At 39.5% G+C, this 25456-nt stretch overlaps 1 protein-coding gene across 3 annotated transcripts; it reads left to right on the top strand.

Moving 5' to 3' along the window:
* Nucleotides 1–2236: 2236 nt before the first annotated feature.
* Nucleotides 2237–24574, top strand: cfdp1 (craniofacial development protein 1). Of its 3 annotated transcripts, none has more exons than XM_027272774.1 (7): nucleotides 2237–2291; nucleotides 13434–13557; nucleotides 15006–15234; nucleotides 15437–15546; nucleotides 17745–17879; nucleotides 22011–22172; nucleotides 23007–23143. In XM_027272774.1, the coding sequence occupies exons 1-7, from the start codon at nucleotides 2243–2245 to the stop codon at nucleotides 23095–23097; spliced, it is 900 nt and encodes a 299-aa protein (XP_027128575.1). In that variant the 5' UTR covers nucleotides 2237–2242; the 3' UTR covers nucleotides 23098–23143. The 3 variants fall into 3 exon arrangements, with proteins under 3 accessions (XP_027128575.1, XP_019125859.1, XP_019125860.1); XM_019270314.2 differs by lacking the exon at nucleotides 2237–2291 and adding an exon at nucleotides 8131–8502 and having other exon boundaries at nucleotides 23007–24574; XM_019270315.2 differs by lacking the exon at nucleotides 2237–2291 and adding an exon at nucleotides 8131–8502 and having other exon boundaries at nucleotides 22014–22172.
* The last annotated feature ends 882 nt before the right edge of the window (nucleotides 24575–25456 follow it).

The raw sequence follows: 25456 nt of genomic DNA, 5'->3' as shown, positions 1-25456 counted from the left end.
AACGATGAGACCTCGGCACACACGAGGAATAAGGTGAAACGGACATTTTGGGGACCAACGGGACGCGACAAGAGTAATATACCAGAAATCATTGAACCGGCTTAACCTGAGGCACGATGAGACCTTCCTGATCGTTTTAACATATTCGTTTTGTGTCGATAAATGAAGAAACTGTGCCCTCAGGAGCAAGAGAGAGAAACGTTACTTCTGCCTTTCTCCAGAAAATTTCGCTCCTTTTTAACATTGGAGTCTAGAGGCTGTTGGCGGGAGTAGTCGATCAATCAGCCTGTATGGAGCCAAAACTATATAGGAGACAGCTTCAACAGTGTTATCACTGCGATCACCTCGAATTTTCCTACATTTGAGGGGATAATCATGTCTGTAGCTGGGCATTTGAGGCCAGGGTAGTGAAATCCGTTTTATTTTTTCACGATTGTTCTCTCCCCTCTCCACTCTAGCGATGACATCACGCACTCTAGGTCTGGAGAGTTCTCGCAATACACACCCATTCATTTTTTGGCTTCGTTTTTCTGGATTTTTGGCAAAACCGTTTGCCGAAACTCTTAGAAAAGTCTTAGCCATCGATTCCCGGCCGAGCCGGTCGTTTTGATACCCGTTTTGTGTATGTGCGACAAAAACTCTGGGAGGAGAAGCGAGCCAAAAAAAACACGGAAGAAACGGAAGACGAATAAGAATAAGCCCGAGAGATAATAAAGAGTGTGCTCTTTCAGGCACACTCAATAATAAGCCCGAGAGATAATAAAGAGTGTGCTCCTTCAGGCACACTCATCAATAATAAGAGGTTTTAAAGAGTGTGCTCTTTCAGAGGCACACTCAATAAGCCCGAGAGATAATAAAGAGTGTGCTCTTTCAGGCACACTCAATAATAAGCCCGAGAGATAATAAAGAGTGTGCTCCTTCAGGCACACTCAATAATAAGCCCGAGAGATAATAAAGAGTGTGCTCCTTCAGGCACACTCAATAAGCCCGAGAGGTTTTAAAGAGTGTGCTCTTTCAGGCACACTCAATAAGCCCGAGAGGTTTTAAAGAGTGTGCTCTTTCAGGCACACTCAATAAACTATTTACTCACCCAGAAGCCACCCATCACGCACTGTGCCAGCCTCCAGCCTGTTCCCAACCATGCTGTTAGTCATAATGAATGAGGCATGCGTTGAACCAGGCCACCTTGCCACGATGTTAGTTAGCTGCATTTGCGCATCACATATGATTTGAACACTGATGGAATGAAAATGTTTCCTATTAACATAAACAAATTCATCCTGTGATGGCGCTTTTATAGCAATGTGTGTGCAGTCAATAGCTCCGATTACATTAGGGAAACCCTCTCTCGCTACAAATCGCGCTTCAATACCATTTTCTTCGTCACATTGCACATGCTTTTATATCCACCTATATATTTGCAAACACGTGGGTGTGTTAATTGTTCATAAGTGTGTGCACATCACTCTGATGACTACTTTCCCAGTTTCCCAGCGTCACCTCTACTGTAAGTGTCGCCAAAGGAACAATAGCTGTAGAAACGTGCGTACGCCAGCCATGAAGTTGACGTGGGGCACGCACATTTCTACGATCATTTCATGTCTGATACATCTGAACGTGAGCGTGGAAAAGGACGTACGCCACGTTTTTGTGCGTACGCAACCTTTGTACATGAGGCCCCAGTAGAGCAAAGTTCAACCAAGAAGTGGGTCTTTTAATTAATCAGTGACAGTTTTACCCCTTTATAGAGAACTCATTGAAATACTTGGACATTTAAAATTTCAACCCTGGAGTGTTATTGTTGGGCATAATATTTTTTTTTAAAAAAAGTTTCAATTTTAGGCTGCAAATTAAAGTCAAAGAGGTTACTACATATGGTGAGTTGCTCACCTAGGGGGAAAAAAAGTCCCCCAAATAAGTGGAACATTTGTTTCCAAATGATCAGACATATGTCTTACAGAACTTGTGACACAAAATAGGGTCAGAGTAGGATCCATCAGAGACTATAGCAATCACAGGTAACAACCTGTGATGTAGCCTGACATTTGTCTCCCATTGGTGTGTGAATGTGTACGAATAGTTACAGTAGCTCCTAAAACTGATGAGCAGTTGAGTTACAAACTGCAATCTCAGTCTTCCTGTCTGGAGGTTGGATGGAGATGTGGGCGCCTCCCAATGATCCTCCCACTTTATAAATATAGGCCTGGATGAGGCCTTCCCTTCCCTTTGTCTCCAGACTTGCATGTGTTGGTGCTACAGAGTATGCCATGTGTGTTTTGACTCGCTTCATTGTAAGTACTTAACATATTTCAATTGATTTTTTTTCGGAACATGACCAAGTTTAAAGAGAAACTTTAGGTTTGATTTACTTTATGGATGATGCCTTAAGCATATCTGGTTTAGACTATTAATTGTATTGGTAGCATCAGCACGAAAATGTTGAGACAAATAAACTAAACGGAAAGAAAACAATCTCTGTATCCTGGTGGTTTGTGTGGCTGCAGTTGAACCGTGATATCCACAACAAGTTGGCACCTTGCATGGCAGCCAATGCCACCAACCAAAACGATTATTTCCTATCTTTAACTAAAATGATGAAGGTGACCATAAAATGTATCTTGTGTCAAAAAGATGACACATAACATAACAGGCTCAAAGTCTCGCTGGGTGATTATTTTGCAGTTAAATGAGATAACCTCATTTGCCATAGGTTGATTATATTCTTTCTGCTTCCCTGCTGGAGTAAAGCAGGGCTCTCTGAACACACTATCACACACCTACACAAATCATTAGCATTTAGACAGGGTGGGACACCAACACACACACTTCCATCAGAGGTCTTATGACTCCCACAGTCACACACGAAAGCAGAAAACCGGAAAAACAGCAGACATTTTGGATTAAAATTCTATTTCTGTTGGATCTGTCACTCAGTACTTTCATCCTTAGTGTGAGAAGAGCAGGCCAGATAATAACTGGTTATTGTATAAGTACTTCAGTCATTCACCACCTCTTTATATCTTAACTAACACCTCCTCTTTCTTCCTTCTCCTTAATATGGAAATGCAGAGCTGCAACATGAGAACAACATTCTGCAGATGTTGTAAGGTGACCTGTTAAAACACCAAGTAAGAGATGTGAGCTGTTCTTCATTAAGATCAAAAGCCTGAAAGATACCTTGGGCAATTATGTGAAGAAGACAGAGCCTAGGTGAAAAGCTATTATATGGCTGGACCTTACAATGTGCTATATTGTGGCCAGACTTACACAGATGGTAGTATATAGTAACTGATACATGGACTGTAGTTTATGTAGCACCTTTTTAGTCTTCCGACTACTCAAGGCACTATATATCTTATTCACCCATTCATACACAGAAGGCACTGGCTGCCATGCAAGGTGCCAGCTGCTCATCAGAAAGTAACTAATCACATTCACACGCACTCAAACACCGATGGCACAGCCTTTAGGAACAATTTGGGGTTCAGTGTCTTGCTCAAGGATATGTAGAATAAGATGCTAGGGATCAAACCAACATTCTTTTTTTGACTGACATCCTGTAGCTAGCCTCAAGTAGATGTTTAAAGAACTGCAGTTTTTGGCACTTCACATAGGCTTCACTTCACTGCCACAGAGGATGCCGCTTGAGACATATGGAGAGGGAGAGAAGAACAGAGGAGCTTAGTGTATCATGGGAAGTCTCCTGTCAGTCAACGTTTAGTTTATATATATATATATCTATAAGGGAGGGTATATGAGTGTGCGTATATATATATATAGATAATATATTATAATAATATATATAATCCTATCTCTTCGTCTCCGTACGTATGGGTTTTGGACTCACCTGAACCTTCAGCTGCATTTTGTTGTTTATAAAGAAAACAAAAGAAATCCTCAGCATCACTATTGGTACCATTGTTAGTAAAAATATCACATTATCAAGTCCAAATATTAGAGAGGAGGACACACAAGAGTTTGATTATTGAGCTGTATTTCAGCAAATGGTGATCACAATCAAATAAAACTAAACACTAAGAAATTTGACTTGGTTTGTGTACTTGATTACAGAGATAACCAACTGTCCTCTCTACTAAAACCCAGCAGATGACTAGCTCTATCATCTCCTACTATTAATAATATGTGCAAATTACACTTAATCACTTGTCATTTAGGTCATCTTCAAATGGAGCTGTATGCCAGCCATCTAAACACATTATATTGTGACGCAGTAATTATGTGTTATTTGGGAAGAGAAGGTATAATGGCTGTCCCTCTTTGTGGGAACATCTCTTTGCTTCTTATCTTCACTGTCTAATGCAGTGCCTGTTCCTCCTTTAAACACAAATAATAACTGATTTGAGGACCTGTGTATGAGAAAAATTCAAATTGAACTCGAATGATGTCTACTTCTGCAACAATTAACATGATGTAATTTTAAAACACCAGTATTCGTGTTTTAAAATTATCTCATCATTTAGCTTATTTTACCTTCATCCATTTTTGTTTGTTCAAAGTGATGTGTCAAACTAAAACTTATGTATCAGTTCATGAATAAAGAAAAATAAATACTGTGACTATTTACATGTCATAGTCTTTTGTATTCCAGTAAGCTGCATTGTACTGTACTGACAAACTATTAACTATTATAAAAAAGTAGTCCCCATGGTATGTACACAACTGTCTAACAATCCCCTGCAATGCATCTTGTTACACTTTATAAAAGAGATACTTTATTAATCCTTCAAGGGGGAAATTATTATTATTATTTTTTTTTTACATGCATTTTAACCCTGAAATACAACCACACACACAAAGGGCTCATAGAAATGCAATGTGGAGAGAGATGGTGGAGTGATGGGCAGCCACCCAGAGAAGTGCCCCACGAGGGAGGGAGACTGCTGGTGATATCACAAAATGTTAATGACTAAGATAAAAACTATGTCTTAACTCATATCTGTCAAATTAAGACCTTTTTGACAATTAACACAACTATGGATGTGTCACCTTGCATAATTTGGGAATCACTTAAAGCATATATCCGTGGTGAGATTATCTCCCACACGTCCTACATTGCGAAACAACAGATGTCAAAATTGCTGAATCTCTACTCGGACATTCTCAACTCAGACAAGAAATATGCAGATTCTCCTCATTCTGAATTATACAAGAACAGGCTTGTTTTACAGACCGAGTTCAATTATTATTATTTAGTTATTTACTGGCCCTGCAGCTAAGGCAACAGACAGCCCAAAATTTAATCTCCCAAATACGTTCCTCCCTTGGTGACATCCTCACTAACCCGACATAAACAGCTGCTTCTCGGACTACTACTCTCTCTTTTATCATTCAGGTTCAAGTGCGGACACACAGGCGCTGTATTCTTTTTTCGGTGATATAGACATACCCACCATTACTCCCGAGTGTAAGGCTCAACTTGACCTGCCCCTCACCACTGGGGAAATTCCCTGCGCCATTCAATCTATGCAATCTTGCAAAGTTCTAGGCCCAGATGGCTTTTCAGTTGAATTCTTCAAAGCCACACACAACATCCTGGCAGGACCTATGGTTGGTGTATTTAATGATGCTCTTAAAAGTGGGCACTTGCCCCTCTCTGTTTGTCAAGCCTCAGTTTCTTTAATCCCAAAGAAAGTTAAAGATCCGATGGACTGTGGTAATTACAGACCAAGTCTCTGCTCTGTAGATGCCAAAATTCTTGCAAAAATTTTCGCTAAACAACTGGAACCCATTTTATTTTTCAATATTAGGCGTGTGAATGACACTGAATTGAAATGACTTTGGACTGCCATCTAGTGGCCAGTTTTGTTGAGAACAAGGTATAAATGGGAAGTGACTATTAAACTCCCATAAGCTCCACCTGTGCACATCCTCACCTGTGCGCATCACCACTTGTCATCTCTCCTACTGTCACTAACAGGTTGTATTAACTCTGTAAAGATGAACATATTACCTACATTTCTGTACCTTTTTCAGTGTGTCCCCGTTTTCATCCCTTAAGCATTTTTCAGAACCCTTAACCAAGCCATTTCTTCCTTCATTTGGAATAAAGGTCCTAGTAGGATACAAAGGCCTATACTACAATTACCAAAACTGTCTTTGGGGCTTGTCCTCCCAGACTTTTAGGCCCTGTTTACACATACACGGGTATTTTTAAAAACGGAGACATTTCCCTTCGTTTGTACCTATCTTTTACATGCAAACGGTGAATTCGCCTCTGAAAACGAATCTTTCTAAAAACTCCGGCGAGAGTGGAGATTCTGGAGATTATCTTTTGCTATGACGATGCTCATGGAAGCATTATTCTGATTGGCTTGCAGAGGATTCGCCTTCTTCCTACACTGCCACCCACAGGCTTGGCGTAGTTATGACGGCGCTCGATGGCGTATTTATGCGGGTTGACTTTTTTGAAAACGATGCTATGTGCACGATGTTATTTTGGAAAACTGAGGGAGGGAAATATTCGTTTCTCAACATACCCGGCTACGTGTAAATGTAGCCTTAATCATACTACTAGGTCGCCAACATAGACAGCATTCTCTACTGGCAACATTGTCATTTTGGTCTCAGTGATTGGGTCCCTGCATGGGTACAAATTGAGGAAAACTTCCTGCAAACCAGCATATCTGACAGCGCTTCTTTGCTCCCCACTAACTTTGATTCCTAAACGTCCAAACTATAATCAATCAGTCTCTACGCATCTGGAGACAGTTCAGATCCCACTTTGGGCTTCAGCAATAGAAACCCAGCATTTCCCTATCATGTCTTTGGGCTCTGGTCTAAGAAGGGAATTAGAACAATTAAGGATCTGTATGTTGGAATGTTTGACTCCTTCTCACAGTTATCTACAAAATTTAGCCTCCCTAAGACCCACCTTTTTAGGTTCTTATAGATTCGAGACTTCGTGAGGAAAGCTTTTTCACAGTTCCCAAGACTCCTACCCTAAACGCCCCTTGACACTATTCTAGAAATTAATGTGAATGGTAAGGGAGGTGTGTCTGCACTTTATGACCTCATCACTAGACTCTCTCCCTCTTCTGTTATAGCCACAAGACAAAACAGGAAGGACGATGTGGAAAGAAGTTTTAAGAAGGATTCAGTCCTCCTCTGTATGTGCTCATCATAGCCTCATACAGTTCAAATTAAAACATTGCATTTATTGGACTAAGGTCAGACTAGCAAAGGTTAAACCAGATATGGACCCTTTGTGATAGATGTAGGCAAGCTCCTGCATGACTCCTGACTTTGTCCAAGACTGCTTACTTTCTGGAAATCTATGTTTTACTCCCTGTCAATAGCATTGGGCTCAACAATCAGCCTGTATCTGCTTGTTTCACTTTTTGGCCTATCGCCAAAAAACACAAAACTCTCAAATCTTCAAAAGGGCGTCCTCACCTTCTCTACTATAATAGTTGGACGGATGGTTCTTCTAAACTGGAAGTCTGAGCATCCACCTGCTCATACTAACTGGGTTCATGACATGATGAGCTACATTCACCTCGAAAAGATTAGGTATTTGAGGGACGATGAGCAACAAAAGTTTTGCCTGGTTTGGGAACGATTTATTTCCCATTTCTCCTCTCTTAGTGCTGCTGAGATCATGCCCACTCAGCCCCCTAATGTTTAACTTTTAACTGGAGAATTTGGAGACCTTTGTGTACAAATGAATGACAAAGTAGGAACAAATTGTATCTTGTGCACATGCAACAGTATTTCAAGCACTCAGTGTGGCTTCAAAATATTTTCTTCTCACCATGGCCACTCCAGGGCTTTGTAGATGTGTTTTCAGAGTGTTTGTGCCTCTAGATGCTTCAGCAGATCTCAGGCTCAGACCCAACCAACCAAACACCACCCTCTGCTGGTCGGTACAGCTAAAGTGAGAAACCCACTGGCCCTTTTAATGCAGCAGATTAGACTGATTGAAAGCATAACTTCACAAATACTACTTTAAAACCTCATTGTATTAGGCTTTGTAATCGCTGCAATTGTTACTTATTCTTTTTCTGGTGGTGCAGCAATATACGTCCATACGTACGCTTCCGTATTAAATAAGAGAAAAACAACGTGACCCTCCAGTCCTCTAAGTGGCGCTAATATAAAATAAGCGTATGCGCATAGTTTGAACCTCCAAGCTGTCCATCGTCGACACAGGACTCACATTGTTTTCCTATTTCGCAGAAAGTACAACAGAACCCTGTTTGGCACATTTAACACACTCAACCTATTTCTATCTCTTACGAAATTAAAATAGACATATTCTAGTTTTCTTTTTGTTAGCGTAGCGGAGTTAGCAGCCGGCTAGGGTTCCGTTTGGAACGTTGTGAAAGCAGTAAATAAGCTAACGTTGCCATCAGGAAACAGTGGTGCTTCGTAGCCTTTTCCACTGACTATTATTTTGCAGCTTTTCCACCCGAATGATGAACTATTCTGACTACGACTCCGATGGATACTCGTCTAATGACGACGCAGACTACGTCCCATCAGGTGAGGAGTGTTGTAGTCATGGAAATAGTTCGGACTGACATCCGTTAGCTCCCCTACACATGCTGCATTACACACAGTAAAGCAGCTATAGTGTTAAATGTTCTAAAAGTAGTAATAGTTGTTTTAAAATCCGTCAAGGAAATCATCAATTATTGATGAAGTAGTTCTCAACATGTCCTCCCTCTGTGACTAACACTCTGACAATGCCTGGTGCTTTAGTTGTACATGCTCAAGACACATGTTCTGTTGAATGAAATGTATAATTAAATGATGTTTTTTCAGTTGTTAGACATATGGAAATTCAGCTATTACTTTATTACTGGGATCAAGAATAAGCACATCAGCCCCTGGTCAGTTCAGCCATGGTGCATTTAGAGAAGTTGTTAGATTAGATTGTTCCTTATTAGTTCCCTTAGTTGTTCAATATTCTTATCTGTAATCTGTTGTCTAGGGAGCAGGACAGTCCTATTGTTTGACTTTGGCTGCCATAGTAATGATCAGAATGATGCCTGCTTTCCTAAAACCCCAAATGTGACATACCAGAATCACGTTAACATTAAATAGAAGTCATGCAAAGGTTGAGTGTACCAGAGTGGAGTGAGTAAAAGAATCAAGTGGCTGTTTGTTGAATTTTGAAATACACCAAATTAAACATGTCTCTAGTGTTCAGAGATATGGTTGAAATCATTACAACTAGGATACACTCAACTCACGACTCGATTCGAGTCACGATTTTTTGTACATGATACGATTTTTTTTCACAATTTTTTAAAATCAAAATGAGCTACAGACAAATTATGACCAAATAAAATTATCTTTTTATTTGTAGGAAGAAAATCTTAGGTTATTTCTTTACAGAAACAGAACAGAACAGTTTGTGTTCTTATAAAAAGTGCAACTTACATCTTAAACAACAAAACACATGACAAATATCTGCTTTCTTTAGAAACAATCTCACAGTACACTGCTGTTAACTGGTGTGATGTGCAGTTTTTGCTCACAAGGTGGCGTAACCAGGGCTCTAAATGAACTTTTTTGATCACCAGCCAATGTGGCTGGTAAGTTTCTGAAGTTACCAGCCAATCAGAATTTCCACTAGCCACATTTTTCCTGTGCAAAAAAGACAGATTATGAGAGCAACTGATTTAATTTGATCATTTTATTAACTAAAGCTTTAAATGAATCTTACAATGAAGTTGGGAACTTAAGTATATACAAAAATGATCCTAACATTTCATTACTCATTAACCCTTACATACTATTCAGGGTCTAATATGACCCATTTTTTGTACATAACAATAAAATAAAAACATTAAAACTTGCGAGCAGCACGCGTCAATTTCCACAGAGCACCTCGAGCAGGCGGAAGCCAGACACAGAAAAAGCAAAGAGAATCCGGTGGATTTTCAAAATAAAACACCCCTGCAAACTGCCAGTCGTAAAAACAGACAAAAGCGAAACTAATTAACTACGTAGCATATTTACACATGTAGAAGCATGTTTAGAAGAACATACACCGGAAAAATGTCCAAATCTGAGCAAGCAAACAAAGTCTGGCGGGCTAAGCACTCGCTTCTGAAACACTCCCGGTGGGGTTTGAAGTCACGTGCAGGACGGACCAAATACGCCACGCTCACGCAACGCGCCGGGAAGCCTGTTTGACCAGTGAAAGCACGCGCTGTGCGGGTTCCCATTCGCCAAGAATCGCGATTCATTTTTTCTGTTAACCAATGCATGTCGTCACACATTTGTACCGATTTTTAATGGTGTCACGATGCATCGTTACATCCCTAATTACAACAATAAATTACATCATCATAAGTTAATGAATGCATGCGAAATCTCAAGTAATCAAACTGACCTTTAAAGTAATTGAACATGTCCATTACGTGACATCAAACTTTTAATGTTGTAGTGTCTTCTTTTAAGTCACTTCAGACGCCATTGGGTGTTCTTAATTTTTAACGTGGTTTATTAAACAAAGGTCTTCTCATAAAGTTGTCACGTTAACTCAAAATATAAACAAACAAAATCCTCGATCAAACAAAACAATAATGCCCTGATGAATGCTATGTATTGCAGTGGGTCACCATCAAACACAGGGATTTCTCTGTCTGGCAATAAAGAGAGTGCCTGCTGTTTAACTAGTAATGCTGTTATTTCGGTGTGTTTTTTCAGCACTTCGGTGACATTGGTGTCATAAACATTTGTATTTGTTACATTTGTAACATCCACACTGGTGATAGGGGTGTTATTAGATGCACTGGGACTGACAGCACTGGGACTTGCGACTGAGGCGTTATGATGTGCCCTGGCACTGGCTATTTGCGCGCCATCTGCACTGGATATTTGAATACTTTGATGTGCACTGGTAATTCCAGTATTTTGCTGTGTAATGTGTTGCACGGTTTCACTGTGGGGACTTATGTTTACTTGCGCTCCTTTTTTTCTTTGCACAGTTGCAGGGATGTTATACTCCGTGGGCGTGCCAAATTTATGTAGCCCTGATAGTGAGCGCAGTTCTGCATGTTCTTTATAAACTTGCTGTTTTGCCTCTGCAGCAGCAAGCTCTGAATTCAATGCCAGTTTCTCTTTACGTGCTTTAAACTGTGCTCTTATGGTAGCCTCCTCCAATTTCAGGTCAATCTTCTGATGTAGTGCTGCAGTATGTGAGCTCTTGCCCTTGTGGCGGCGCATTCAGCTTCCTCCTTTAACTGCGCGTCTGAGACGCGTGACATGCGACTAACGTGGCTCGTGGCCTTAACACTGCGAGTTTGTGAAACACTGTCTTGAGGTTTAACATTTCCATTTAATTTTTCTTCCTCCTTTCCTTTTTCTTCGTTCTGTTCCTCCTCCTCTTCTTCCTCTTCTTGCTCATCCACATCACCCTTTTCACCATCATCCCGTTTTCGAACCCATTTTAAAACTCCTTCTAAAAAGTCTTTCTGCAGTTTGTATTTTGGCTCGTACCAGTCTCGTTGATCAGCCTCATGTTCATCTTCATCTGTCATTAAGCTCTGCACTGTGGCTTGTATGTTATAAAACTCAATTAAAGATTTGTCAAATAACTCCAATTGTCTAATGATGGTTTGGTTGTCTTGACCTGATTCGATAAGACCATTAATTTCATTTCTTTTTCGGGTAAGTGCACCAAGCTTCCCTCTACGTGATCCAATTAATTAACTTAATTCTCGCTCCCTCTCGTAATCTTCTTCAGTTAATTCTTCGGCCATTTTACAGAATAAAATTTCAACACAAAGTTCGACTCTAACTTAAATGCAGTGGTCAACAAACAGTACACAGTTCAGTTCATATAAACAGTCAAAGTGCGCGCAGCGCTCCAGTCAAGTGAGCGCAGTGCTCCAGTCCAGGTGCGCGAAGCGCTCCAGTCAAGGTGCGCGCAGCGCTCCAGTCAAGGTGCGCGCAGCACCCCAGTCAAGTGAGCGCAGCGCTCCAAAATAAACGTGAGCACCGCGGCTCTAATCAAATCAATGTACTCACGAACCAAGCGGGCAGTCTCCTCAGCACGAAGCAGAAGGCCTTCAAGTTATCCAAAACGCACCCGGTGACGATCCCTGCTCTCAACTTGCCAGCGACGCACGGCGACCTCAGCGCAGCAGTAGAGATGAGCCACGCAGCTGTTCCAATTCCCCCATTAGTCGGTGTTTCCAAGTTGAGACCTTTTTCTTCCTCGGACTTCGGGCTTGCTTCTGGCTCGGCAACCTTTCTTTCCAGGCGAATTTTCTTCTGGCGATCTATCTTCTTTCCAGGCGTTTTCTTATATATATATTTTTTCTTTAAACTTGCGATCGTCTTATTTCTCCTTCAGGCAGGTTTTAACTGCAGAACCGGTTTTTAACATTGTAGTGTCTTCTTTTAAGTCACTTCAGACGCCATTGGGTGTTCTTAATTTTTAACGTGGTTTATTAAACAAAGGTCTTCTCATAAAGTTGTCACGTTAACTCAAAATATAAACAAACAAAATCCTCGATCAAACAAAACAATAAACCAGTGTAGGTATATAGCAGTAAACCAACGTATATAATTAAAAACCTTATGCCTGCTGGCGTCTTCCAAATTCTAAATCACAGTTCCAACACAGTTCCAACATCCAAACTTCTAAGAGTCCAAGTGCCAGTGTCTTCTCCAGACACAATCTCCTGATTAGACCGCAGGTGCATTGATTCAGCATCCCGCCCACCAGGCGACACTTAGACAAAACCCAGGTTCTACAATTCCAAACATGTACCACATTTGGCCAGCAGGTGTCATAATACAAGAAAAAATTAATGAATGGCTCCTACAAATGTGTTGCCATTGGCACCCATATTGAACAACTAATACTTGGCCCCTTCTTAACATAACAGCTAAACTTGCAACCCAAAACAAATACGCTTTTAATATTTCTTACATTGGAGCTAATTAAATATTGTTGTTACAGTCAGAACCAAACAACACTGCATGAGCCTTGGTCTGTTTACTCGTGTGGACAGGTGCAACTGTTTTAGAGACAATAGTAAAGCAAATAAAGTTGTTTGTTTGTGAGGTGAAAAGTTTGACTAGCCACTTGTTGGATTCAGGTTTGAAAGATCTCTGAAGAATATAACAGCTGCAGTATTTTCTTTAGCAGGATTGATTCGTGTTTGATTCACATAATGTGTGTGTCAGGTAAAACACAATTACTATAACAAAGCTTTTACACATTAAGAAACATGTTATTCAAGTGTTTGCCAAAAGCTGTAGGTTGATGTGAAACATTAATTAGGACAACAATAACGTGTAGAATGAAACATGATTAGATCATACTGTCACGATATGATGAAATTCTGTAGACAATTTTATTAAATTGCCTGGTCTGATCTGTTAATCAGATGATTTCTGCGTATTCACATCCTCCTCTTCTCATTCTGCTTGCTGTTCTTTCTCCTCAGATGATGACCTTAGTGAGGATGATATCAATGAGTGTGAAAAGGAAGAGCCTCTAGAAGGAGGTGATGTGCCACATCTTGACTATGTCAGCAAGAAGAAGAGGAAAAAAATGGACATCAGTGTGAGGTGAGAGTGCACCATGACAGTGAAAGGGCAAAATGTTTTAGGAGGAGTTTTAGCATTTTTAAAGCTAAATTATCTGTTATCTATATTATCATCTAGAGAAATGAATCTGTAGATGATTTCTGAGATTTATATATCTCGATAGATATATCGCTCTCTATATAATATATATATACATATATATCTATATTTATAGGTAGGTGGTGGTGTGTGTGTGTGTGGTGTGTCTAGATATGTCCTCATATATCTAATATCTCTCTAATATCTAATCTCTATCTCCACCTTGAATCCTTGCATGCCTCTGACTCTCTTGCCTGCACCTCGGCACTCTCTTGACGGCCCCTTTTTGCCTCTCTTGCATGCCGTCTGCCTCTCTGGCCTGCACCTTTGCCTCGCTGCCTGCCGTTTGCCTCTCTTGCTGCCGTCCTGCCTCTATTCGCATGCCCCCTTGCATTATTGAATTGAACAACACTGACGCAGACTTTGCGGCGTGCCTGCAGCCATCTTGTGTAACAGTCTGTAAAAGCGAAAGACAATGAGTCAGGCCGCCCGCAATCTAGTTGCAGCGATATTAAGCAATGAGGACATGATAAATACACTGGCGAATGCGTGCCGAAATCCTCCTTAAAAAGTTCGCTCAATTTTTAACTGTGGCAGGCCTACAACAGGCATAAAGTTTCGCCATAATCAGTCCATATATTCAAGGTTTCGTTCAATATATTCAGACTTCATTCAATATATTCAAAGTTTCATTCAATATATTCAAGGTTTCGTTCAATATATTCAGACTTCATTCCATATATTCAAGGTTTCATTCAATATATTCAAAGTTTCATTCCATATATTCAGACTTCATTCAATATGAATGAAACTTGACTGACGTCAGACTTCACGGCATCTTGTGTAGCGTGTGGATGCTATAGCTAAAAGCGAGTGACAACGAGTCAGTCCGCTCATTATCTCGTTGCAGCAATATTAAACTATGAGGACATCATTAACACTGTGTGTACAGGCCAAAATCCCCCTGATACCCCTGATCAATACTGTTTTCCTGACAAGGAAGCTCGCTCCCTTTTTAATCGTGGCAGACATAAAACAGGCCAGGCAGCTGTTTATCAGGCCAACCTCAGCATGCCTTCAACCTCATATGTATATATGTGTGTGTGTATATGTATATATGTATATGTGTGTGTGTGTATGTATGTATGTATGTATGTATGTATGTATGTATGTATGTATGTATGTATGTATATATATAGATAGATAGATAGATAGATAGATAGATAGATATAAAAATATGTATGTATATCTATATGTATATATATATATGTATGTATGTGTGTGTGTGTGTGTGTGTGTGTTAGAGAAATCTAAGGCTGTCCTACTAAGAAAAAAGATGCTGTGAATGATGATGACCTTTACTCAATGATATCCATGAAACAAATCTACAGAAAGAGGAATAAAAGAGTTCTTAAAGTAGACAAGGAGGAGAAGGGTGGTGATGGAGCAGAAGAGGCACAGCTGCCACAGGAAGAGGTGGAAATAAACCAAGTGTTAGAGAAGGATGATGATGCAAAACAGAAGAAAAAGTCAGATGACCTGTGGGCAAGTTTCCTGTCTGATGTTGGAACCAGACCCAAAGACTGCACCACTGCCTCACAGTCAAGTACCACACAGAAGGTAAATGGGTTCTATTTAGTGTGCTTAAATAGAAGTAAGATGGTACTATGATTTAAACACTGACTCTAAACCAAATTATTTTTAACATAAATGTTATGAAGTGGATTGACAATGTAGCCCAGATCATCAGAGCATAAGTGTTCTGTATGTGTCTGTATGTGTTTTCTGTCCTCTAGACTGAATCTTTTGTATTTTTCCTCAGGATGAGTCCTCAGTGTTGAAGGTGGCTCCTTGGAGTATAGAAACAAAAGTATCAGAAGCTGCTAAAGTCACCATCACTAAAGTTTTTGACTTTGCTGGAGAAGAAGTTAGGTATGCCACTGAACCATCCTTACATTTTTCTTTTACAGCGTGGGTTTATATAGTCATTTAAGATATCTGGATCATAACTGTCCCAGAATAATTAGGTGAACATCTTAATGTTCATATTATCAACAATCCATGATGTGAGTAATTAGAAATGGGAACAAAATGGACCTGGATTCTCAGGTAGTCAGGTCTGACAGAAAGTTTGTAATTTCTTTTATAAAATGAAGCCTAGTTATCATGATTCTATATTGAGTCTTATCTTAATGTGTGGTTGAATGATGACATCTAATTAATGGAAGTTGTCTCTGCTTCATTAATATACAGAATTTACAGAACATTGTATGATTCTTTGTGTCTTTAATTTATCAACTTCTCAGTCATTGTTTCTAAAGCGGTGATTTTACCGTTCTGACCTCGGCTGTAATAAACATTTTCAGATTTGACATTACTGACTGTAAAGTTGTTGAACCTGATTGACCAAAGCTTTACAATTAATCCTCTAAAGTAAGCAGTAATCACATGCTTTAATTATACAGAGCTGACAAAGTGTGCAGTTTAATGGGCCCTGGGACTGATTGATTAATTATGGCGGTGCATGGCATCTCTTCAATAGGAGGCACACAAATAACTGACTTGTTTCCCATGAAAACAGTATAATTATTACTTTGTTAGATGAACATACTGTATATCACACAGACAGCCACACCCCAGCAGCCAGAAAGGATGCTAGTTATCCAGGCTGTAACTGATCTAGATAACTGTGCATGAAGTTGTGTGCTTTATAATTACATAAGCATAAGATTAGTACATGGGTGATATACTGTATGTGATGGCTGTAACAACAAATGCTGCAATTTCTAATGTGTTATGTGAACATTCAATATCTAATATTTAGTAAGAAAAAAGAAAAGAAAATGGTATGTCCCTTACCTGTGCCTGCTGTTGCCCTAGTTTCTTTTCAGTGTGTTCTCTTTGAATATATTTTGTATACACTGCTCAAATAATTAAAGGAACACTTGAAAACACATCAGATCTCAACAGGAATAGAAATCACGCTGGATATCTTTCCTGATATGGAGTGGGTAATATCTTAAGAATGAAAGGATGCTACATCTTTAATGGAAATGAAAACTATCAACCTACAGAGGGATGAATTCAAAGACATCCCCAAAATCAAAGCAAAAATATGATGTGGCAGGCTAGTCCATTTTGCCAAAATTTCTTTGTAGCAACTCATTATGGTACTCAGTCATTTGTATGGCCTTCACGTGCTTGTATGCATGCCTGACAACGTCAGGGCATGCTCCCATTGAGACGACGGATGGTGTCCTGGGGGATCTCCTCCCAGATCTGGACCAGGGCATCACTGAGCTCCTGGACAGCCTGAGGTGCAAGGATTTCATTCTGATACCTAATAGCAGTCAGGGTGCCGTTGTCTAACCTTTAGAGGTCTGTGCGTCCTTCCAAGGATATGCCTCCCCAGACCATCACTGACCCACCACCAAACCGGTCCTGCTGAATATATATATATACCAGTGGTTTTCTACCTTGTTGGAGGTACCGAACCCCACCAGTTTCATATGCTCATTCACCGAACCCTTCTTTAGTAAAAAATAAAATATGATTTTTTACTGGTGCACAAATGAACCGTGCATTAACATCACCTTGTCAAAAATTAACAAAACCAACACAGTGCATGAACTCACAACAACTTACCTCAGTGTGACTTCTGCTGTTGCCTTTGAGAGACCAGTTCAGATATGCGTGGCTTCACCTTGGCAAGTGCCAGTCTCATGTCATTTTCACAGCAAAGTCTGTTCCTTTTCTTAGTTTTTATGTCCAGCATCCTCGAAAACGATTGCTCACAAAGATATGTTGTAACAAATGGTATAAAAAATTCCAGGGCGGAGGCTCCACCGAACCCCTGAGACTGACTCACCGAACCCCTAGGGTTCGATCGAACCCAGGTTAAGAACCACTGATATATATATATATATATATAATCTGATATATTTGCATGATACAAACAATCCAACATGCATATTTGTATACTTAAAAGATGTATACAACTTTAGAGTTCATTTTATTTATTTCTATTTTAAGTCATCTTTTTTTTCTATACATTTCATATTTTGTCCCAGAGTATGCTATTACTTTTCCATACAGGTTTAGCACACTGTCTGTCTGTCTTCCTCTGTCAGGGTGAATAAAGAAGTATCAGCAGACTCCAGAGATGCTAAGAGTTATCTGAAGAGCCAGAACACCAAACACAAGGAGAATGAAGATGATGCAGAGATGAGTTTATCAACCAGACAACCAACTCTTCCTGGCCCCAGGTATACACACACCTTTACACATATTGGTTTCAGTGTACTGCGTTTTTACCCACACATGTTGAAAAGAGATGCGAGTGAAGTCACCTCTGTCGCATCAGAGGTGGAGCTAGCCTATTTCCATCAATCCATTAACTGCAACTGCTTCTCCTCACCAGGGTCATGGTGAGGCTGGAGTCTATCCCAGCTGACTTTGGGTGAGAGGCGGGGTACACCCTGGACAAGTCGCACCTAGAGAAAAACAAAATTGCTAACCTGTTTATCAATCGTATTTAAATGGGCCGTGATAGTTTTGAATGCTTAATATGTCTTTTGACTAGAGTGCTGATAACATGGCTTGACTCCCTATGTCCATTTGGGATGGACTTAGAATGTTTCGTTTTTTTCTGCTAAGTAATAAAACATTGTATTGTTTGGTGTTCTAATTAGATCAATGTGCACTGAAATGTTGTCTAGATAGTTGATTATTATTGAGTCATGCTTTGCAAAAAAGAAAAGGTATTTTAATTCCATCTATTGAAAGCAGCATGAATATGAGATGAAAAGCAAACTGACAATAGAAAAAAAAACAGCATCTATTTTCCTTGAAACACTATTGGTCTCAAATATCAGCCTGAAATGTCACTGAGACTATCCAAGTGGACTCATGGACTCAACTCTGATGTCTACCTGTTGTGTTCTGGTTTGGTTTATTTCATGTACCAGATTCTAAATTTGCGTCTGGCTTGCAATTTACACTGCAAAATAGACACAAAGACACACTGGGTAAATTACATAGACAGTGAATGAGTGAGCATGAGTGCTGGCATTGATAAAGCTGGTTGATCACTGAAATAAAAAGTTATTTTCTGATTGTTTCACAGCAGTTACATTAAGCACAAATAAACACATCCCCAGCAGCCCACCCCCCTTTCACCACCACACACCACTGCACAACCTCCAGGGGTGAGCTCTGGGCTTTCCTGAGTCAGATAGAGGCATTTGAAGTTTTAGTATTAGTTATGACTTTATTGTGTAGTGCTCTTGACTTGTTGAGTATATCCAATTTAAATTTGGTGCTGTATTTAGCCATTATAACGATCAGGAGCAGAACACAGAACACAGAGCAGAAGTGGTCTTTGTGTTGGGTATCAATGTATTTCCATTCTGACATTCAGACTTTTTCCCCTACCTTTTTCAATACCATGGCCATGGTAATAAATCACTTTGGGAGGTGCACTTCTTCCCTAAGACCCAGACAGGAAACAGGAAATCGTCTTCCAACATACAGGAAGTACAGTGTGTCCACAAGCTATTTCCTATTTATCTCAGTCCACTCTGTGTATGCTTATGTGTGTGATAGAAAGAAAAAAAGAAGCGCAACAGGAAAGCCATCAGCACCACCCCTTAATTAACCTTGTGCAGATAGAGCTTGAGAGGTTGTTGTGTGTTTGTAGATGTAGATGAAGCTGTTATATGTGTTTTATTAAAATGAAATATTGAGTGAAGCTTCCTAATCATTTTTATCACTATAAAATATTAAATCATTTTTGATTTCACTACAAGCAAATAAAATTACATAGACAGTAATCATAAGAGAGACAGAAGCCATGTGCCACTTGATGGTTACAAGAAATTCTAACATATGAATATATTAATGGTACATGTGACAAGATTTTACTGTGGCTGGAGAGGGAGCTCATACTGAAGTCAGTCTGTTCATGGACAGGAAGGAAGTGTCAGCCTGCACAATGACATGGGTTAGGACGCACACATGAAGCAGGAGTACTGCAGTAGCTTGCTTGGTTTGCTTGAAGCACTCAAGAGTCGGATAAGAGTCGGATAAGAAACCAACATGTTTAGTGATGTTTAGGGACAAGTTTTGACTGGATTCCATAAATCTTAACAGTCATAGGAATTGGCTCAAACATATTTGAATTGTCCCTCTTCAAAGATGCTCAATTAAAGTTAACTTTGGAATTCTGGCTTTTGGTTGAGCATCACTACATACACAAATCAAAACTTCAACAAACTACAGGTTAATTGCATGTTGCAAGTTGGGGGTCTTATGGATGTATGTAATTGTTGAATACTAAAATGACCAGTGTTCAAATGGTTCACAGTAATTAACGTTTGCGTTCAGTCATGCAGCAGTAAAAAGAGTGAAAAGCTCGGCCTGCTGTGGTACATACTGTACAACTCAATTCACTTCAAAACTCACTAACTCATGTAAACCATAGAATTTATATCATAATAGCACTGGTGATGTGAGAGACCAGCAGTGATAATAGACAAGCTGAGAATCAACAAAATATAATTAGATATAAAATATACAGTGTTTGACTAGTGTTGTCCTAACATGACATTTAACCAATAAGATTTTTGGGCTATATACAGAAACACCCAGTACATACAGTATGAAATTAACTTGTAACCTTTTGTGTACAGAGATACTTCATGCCAGATTTAGAGAGTATTGGATTAACAATGGAGAAGGACATTTTGGAGAAGAAAAATACTAGAGTTAAAGATTCCATGGCTATAGAGAGGCAAAATGATAAAGTCATGCCTGGGCCACTGTCAGTAAAAAGAATGGACGGCATATGCATGATGTTAGAGTGGTTTTGAAGCTAGAAATCACACAGCAAGGATGTTCCTGGTTCGAAGGCTGGGGGCCTTTCTGTGTGTCCCTGTGTCTGTGTTTGGCTCTTTACAGGTACTCGGACTTCTTCCTTCCTCTCACAGTCCAAAGACATGAACCATAACAGGTTAATTAATGACTCTACGTTGTCCGTAGGTGTGAATGTGAGTGTAAATTGTTGTTTGTCTCTGTGTCCTGTGATGAGCTGGCGTCTCTCCAGGGTTTACCCCGCCTCTCATTCAAAGTCAGCTGGGATAGGCTCCAGCCCCACCATGACCCTGATGAGGATAAGCGGTTACAGATAATGGATAGATGGACACCAGACCCATTACACACACACACACACAACCATATTGCTTTGTGCGCTCTGAAAAAATGCACCTGTTGAAGAATTGAATGTAGTTGGTTGTTTTTGTAGTGCTGGATTTTGGTGACATTGATTTAGATTTGGTGATTTCATATGTTGCTTGTTTTGAATAATTTGACAGAACTATTCTATACAGTGGTCCCTCGTTTATTGCGGGGGATACGTTCTAAAAATAACCCACAATAGACGAAATCCGCGAAGTAATCAGCTTTATTTTTTACAATTATTATACATGTTTTAAGACCGTAAAACCCCTAACCACACACTTTTATACACTTTCTCAGACAGGCATTAACATTTTCTGGCATTAAACACTCTCAAAGTTCAAACTTTCAAGCAGATTTAACAAAAATAAGTACAATACTGTATTAGTAAATGAAACCGTATTTCACAGTTCTTCTGACGGTGCCTCTTTATCCTGGTGCCGCTCCGCTGTAAAGGTTTTTTCCTCTGAAGGCCTTGGTGCAGGTGTTTTTTTCCGAAGGCAGAACATACAACGCATTTTGTACAGTACTCCCTTAGCCAATCAGGATGCCGAACACAATACGCGTTCATACTGTATAGTACACTGTAAAATCATGCAAAATTATACTAAAAAAAATCTGCGAGGCCGCGAAAGGTGAACCGCGTTATAGTGAGGGACAACTGTAATCTATTATTATATAATTATACGATTACAATTATTATAATCTGTCTATTTCTAAGCATTGTCAGATGGGACTCTGACTGGCAGCACTCTTTATTTAAAAGTGTCTAACCAGCTACAAGGGTTTCTTACTTGTGGAATAGAACCCAGGAGTTATAAGTTGCCCACATCTCTCCAAACTGTATTGCATGAGGTTTTGTTGACTTTTGTTGACTCTTCAAACTTGATAGCTAAGGGGCTGGCATCTGTGACATGAAGATTAGGTAAAGAGAAAGAAGGAAATTAGATGAATCCTACCCGGAACATATTAGTAGCCATGTTTTTGGTACTATGTGTTTTGGAATAGTTTCTGTTTTGGTCATGTGATATTTAGATGTTAATTTTGACTGAGAAGACTTTGATTAAATTGTACAGATTTTATCCTTCATCATAGTGTCAACAATGTGTAGCAGCTTTAGCTACTTTTGTGTGTTACCTTAAGTGTGAGTCTGTTTTTGTTAGCAGTGCCAAGCGCCCAGCAGGCGTGACGAGCATCCTGAGCCGTATCGGTGGAAAGAAACAGAAGATGAGCACACTGGAAAAATCTAAGATGGACTGGGATGCTTTTAAATCAGAAGAGGGCATCACTGAGGAGCTGGCCATCCACAACAGAGGCAGAGAGGGGTAAGAGACTTTCACAACTGCATCAGTTATATTCAGATCTAGGTTTTATGCCAACACTTATTCCATGAAACCAACAACAACAACCCCAACCAGGGACAGGGATATTAGCCTAAATGTAAGGTAAGAAAAGATAACCTGCACTGGTTAAAAAGTGAACCAGGAATATCTTTCAGCAGTTAATCTTAACAACAGCTGACATGTTTCCCTTTGGCACAAATAATCTTCAGTTGTTGAATTTTCTTATTCTTGAAAGTTCGAGATGCCAGTGGGGCAAAATGCAATCTCTCTCTCTCTCTCTCTCTCTCTCTCTCTCTCTCTCTCTCTCTCTCTCTCTCTCTGTCTGTCTCTCTCTCTCTCTGTCTGTCTGTCTCTGAGAAATGTCTATGGGAAATATCATGTATGCTGTATGTTAGCTGTTCGCCCCTTCATTGTTATTCTGTGCCACACACAGACACACACACAGGCTCTAACACCACACTTAACATTGGCTGTGGCTCAGGTTGTCTCGTAATTGGAAGGTTGCTGGTTTGACTCCAGCTGGTTGTTGCAAGCACTATATAAATTCATGTCTATTTACTATTACCATGTAGTAACCTCCAAACAAATGCTAATTTAAAAACAGTCAGACACAACACATTGCACACACACACACACACACTGCAGGAAAAGTTATTTAAACTGCTTCCTATGCAGTAGGGAGATGTGGTTTTGTGTGTTTGTGTGTAATGAACACAATGCTTCTATACTCTTCGTTCTTAATTGTAGTTTTAGTCTGTGTGTTTGCACTTCGTCTGACATAGATTTAATGTTCTATTTCTGCGTGTGTGTTTTTAGGTATGTGGAGCGGAAGAACTTCTTGGAGCGTGTAGACCACCGCCAGTTTGAGTTAGAAAAAGCAGTGCGACTAAGCAACATGAAACAATGACACAGATGGATGGTGCACACCGATCCTCTTTCTCTCTCTCTCTCTCTCTCTCTCTCGCTCTCTCTCATTCTTGCCTTTACAACTTCTGTCTTGGTTTTGTACTGTTGTCCATTATTTCTCTAAAAGATTATATTATTTCATCAGATTAATTTCTGATCTCTGGGAACATGGTGACGTCATTAAAAAGAAGACAGTGGGGTTAAGGTTGAGGTTAGGCATGGCAGTGAGAGTGTGACCTGCTGTGGTAATATGGTGTGCTAAATTTTTTATCTCACAGCACTTCCCCTGACCTGAGATGCACCACCAGTCAGGTCTGCCTAGGCAATTTACATATTGATATTTTGATCACAATGCTCCGAGAATCAGTTTAACCAAACACATTGTTAATTTAATACTTGAACAGATCACATTCCAACAGCAAGCAGAAATGAGGTATTATAGATACGTTCCATTCTCCCCAATGCAGAAACTTTAGACTCAAGTTTGTTAAACCATAATAATATAGCTACTGCTCATAAATCAAACCAAAGTTCTAGCATATTCTAAACATATTGTTACTGTAAACAGAAACCGAGCACCATTCCACAGCTTCCAGATTCCAGTTGCTAAATTTATCCAATGAGTTCTGCAAAGCTTAACCTCTTGCTCCATTAGCTGCAACGGATTTTTGGGCTCTCTGATTTGATATTTACCTCATTGCTCCGTTTCATGTCCAAAACATCACCAACTGAGTCTACTAACATTATGGAAAAAATCCCTGGCCCTCTATAATACATTATGTAATAACGCATTTTGAAAATTCTGACTTCTTACATTTCCCAGTTGTACGGTCCTGAAATACACTGCAAACATCACAGCACACTACTGACCCTGTTATCTGCCATAGAGAATGTTGAATGTTGTGAGTGGAGACTCCTCATGAACACATTAGTGGTTCAGTATGTCCTTGTGTCAAATGTTTGGTTAAGATTCTTACCAATGTTTGTTCATTTTATTCAAAATGTTCAGGGAATGTTTTTGTTTGGTCTTTTTTGGCCATTAATATTTTTGGGCTGGAAGAAAAACAGCCTTTTGAATTTTGACATTTTTATCTTTTTTAAAACATCATGGGACACTGAAACACCTTGCTGACAACTTGAATTGACAGCTTTGTGTGGACACTGTACCGAATACAAAAAATACAGTGCAGTCTGTTCCTTAGCTTTTGTTTTGTCCCAGTTTTTAACAAATGTGGACAAACACAGATAAGGGGGGGTAAAAGAGGATCGATGCGAGGCTCAGAAGGAGATTTGATGTCTTGATAGTTTGACTGTGGAGTTGCAGTTCTCTGTTTATTCATGTAAATATTAAATATCCAACGAACACCAAAGGATTATTTAAGAGTGCTAGTTTATTTGTTTTTTGTTCAGCAGGACCTCTGTGGGAAAATCTGAAATTTCCATCTCCATAAAATCAATCCAGTGTGTCCAAAATATGTGAAATAGTTGTCGGTGTGTGAATTAATGCTATAAAACATTCTGGACTTTCTTACAGGAGATTGTACCTGGAGCTCAAAGTTACAATGTGCAAGAGGAGTACATGCAGAGAGGGAAAGGCAGGGCCCTATCTACCATATTACAAGTCCGTGTGTCATCCAAATAATTCAAAATCTTTTACTTTATTGCAGAAAAAAAATTTGCAATCTTGCTTTAAATCTTAGTTTATCAAGGCGGCTCATACTACCCATTGGCTTGTGAGAGTCCTCTACTTTAAGTAATGCTTTGTAAGAGTCTGTGTCTGTGTGTTAGTCTGCAACAGCCCCTTTGCTCTTTACAGAGTTAGTAACAATAACAAGAGTTTATGATGAAATGTCATTAAATATCAGTGGGAGTAAAGGACATTCTGAAATTAAGATGTCTATAATAAAAATAAAAATAAATGTTTAAAAAAAGAAACTAAAACTCACAAATTATTGCTTACTTTCTGTATTTTTCTCATATTATTCTTTTTATTCTGAAATAATCATTTAATATTGATCAGCCCCTACTGGAAGACCATCTAAATCTTTAAGGTCCCCTGTGAAGTTTTATTGTAAACTAACCATGTTCGATATTCAGCAAACAAACATTTTAATGCTGATTTATCAACAGACTTTAAAATAGCTAGCATGCTCAGCCCTCATAATTTAAAACAAACTGTATATTTAACGTTAAGAAAAACAAATCAGTTTGAAAAAATATGTCATGACTTGACTTGGACAATATACACTGCCACTAAACTGAAAGATGAATAAGAGTGGATGACATGAATGCCAGATTGTCGAGGTCTTCCAAGTATGTGAAGATCCATTGCATTCTATAAGGAGAGACGGATGTCATTT

This window comes from Larimichthys crocea, chromosome XXI, assembly GCF_000972845.2.
Source record: "Larimichthys crocea isolate SSNF chromosome XXI, L_crocea_2.0, whole genome shotgun sequence".
NCBI classification, from domain to species: domain Eukaryota; kingdom Metazoa; phylum Chordata; class Actinopteri; family Sciaenidae; genus Larimichthys; species Larimichthys crocea.
This window is presented reverse-complemented; position numbering and strand designations above follow the sequence as displayed.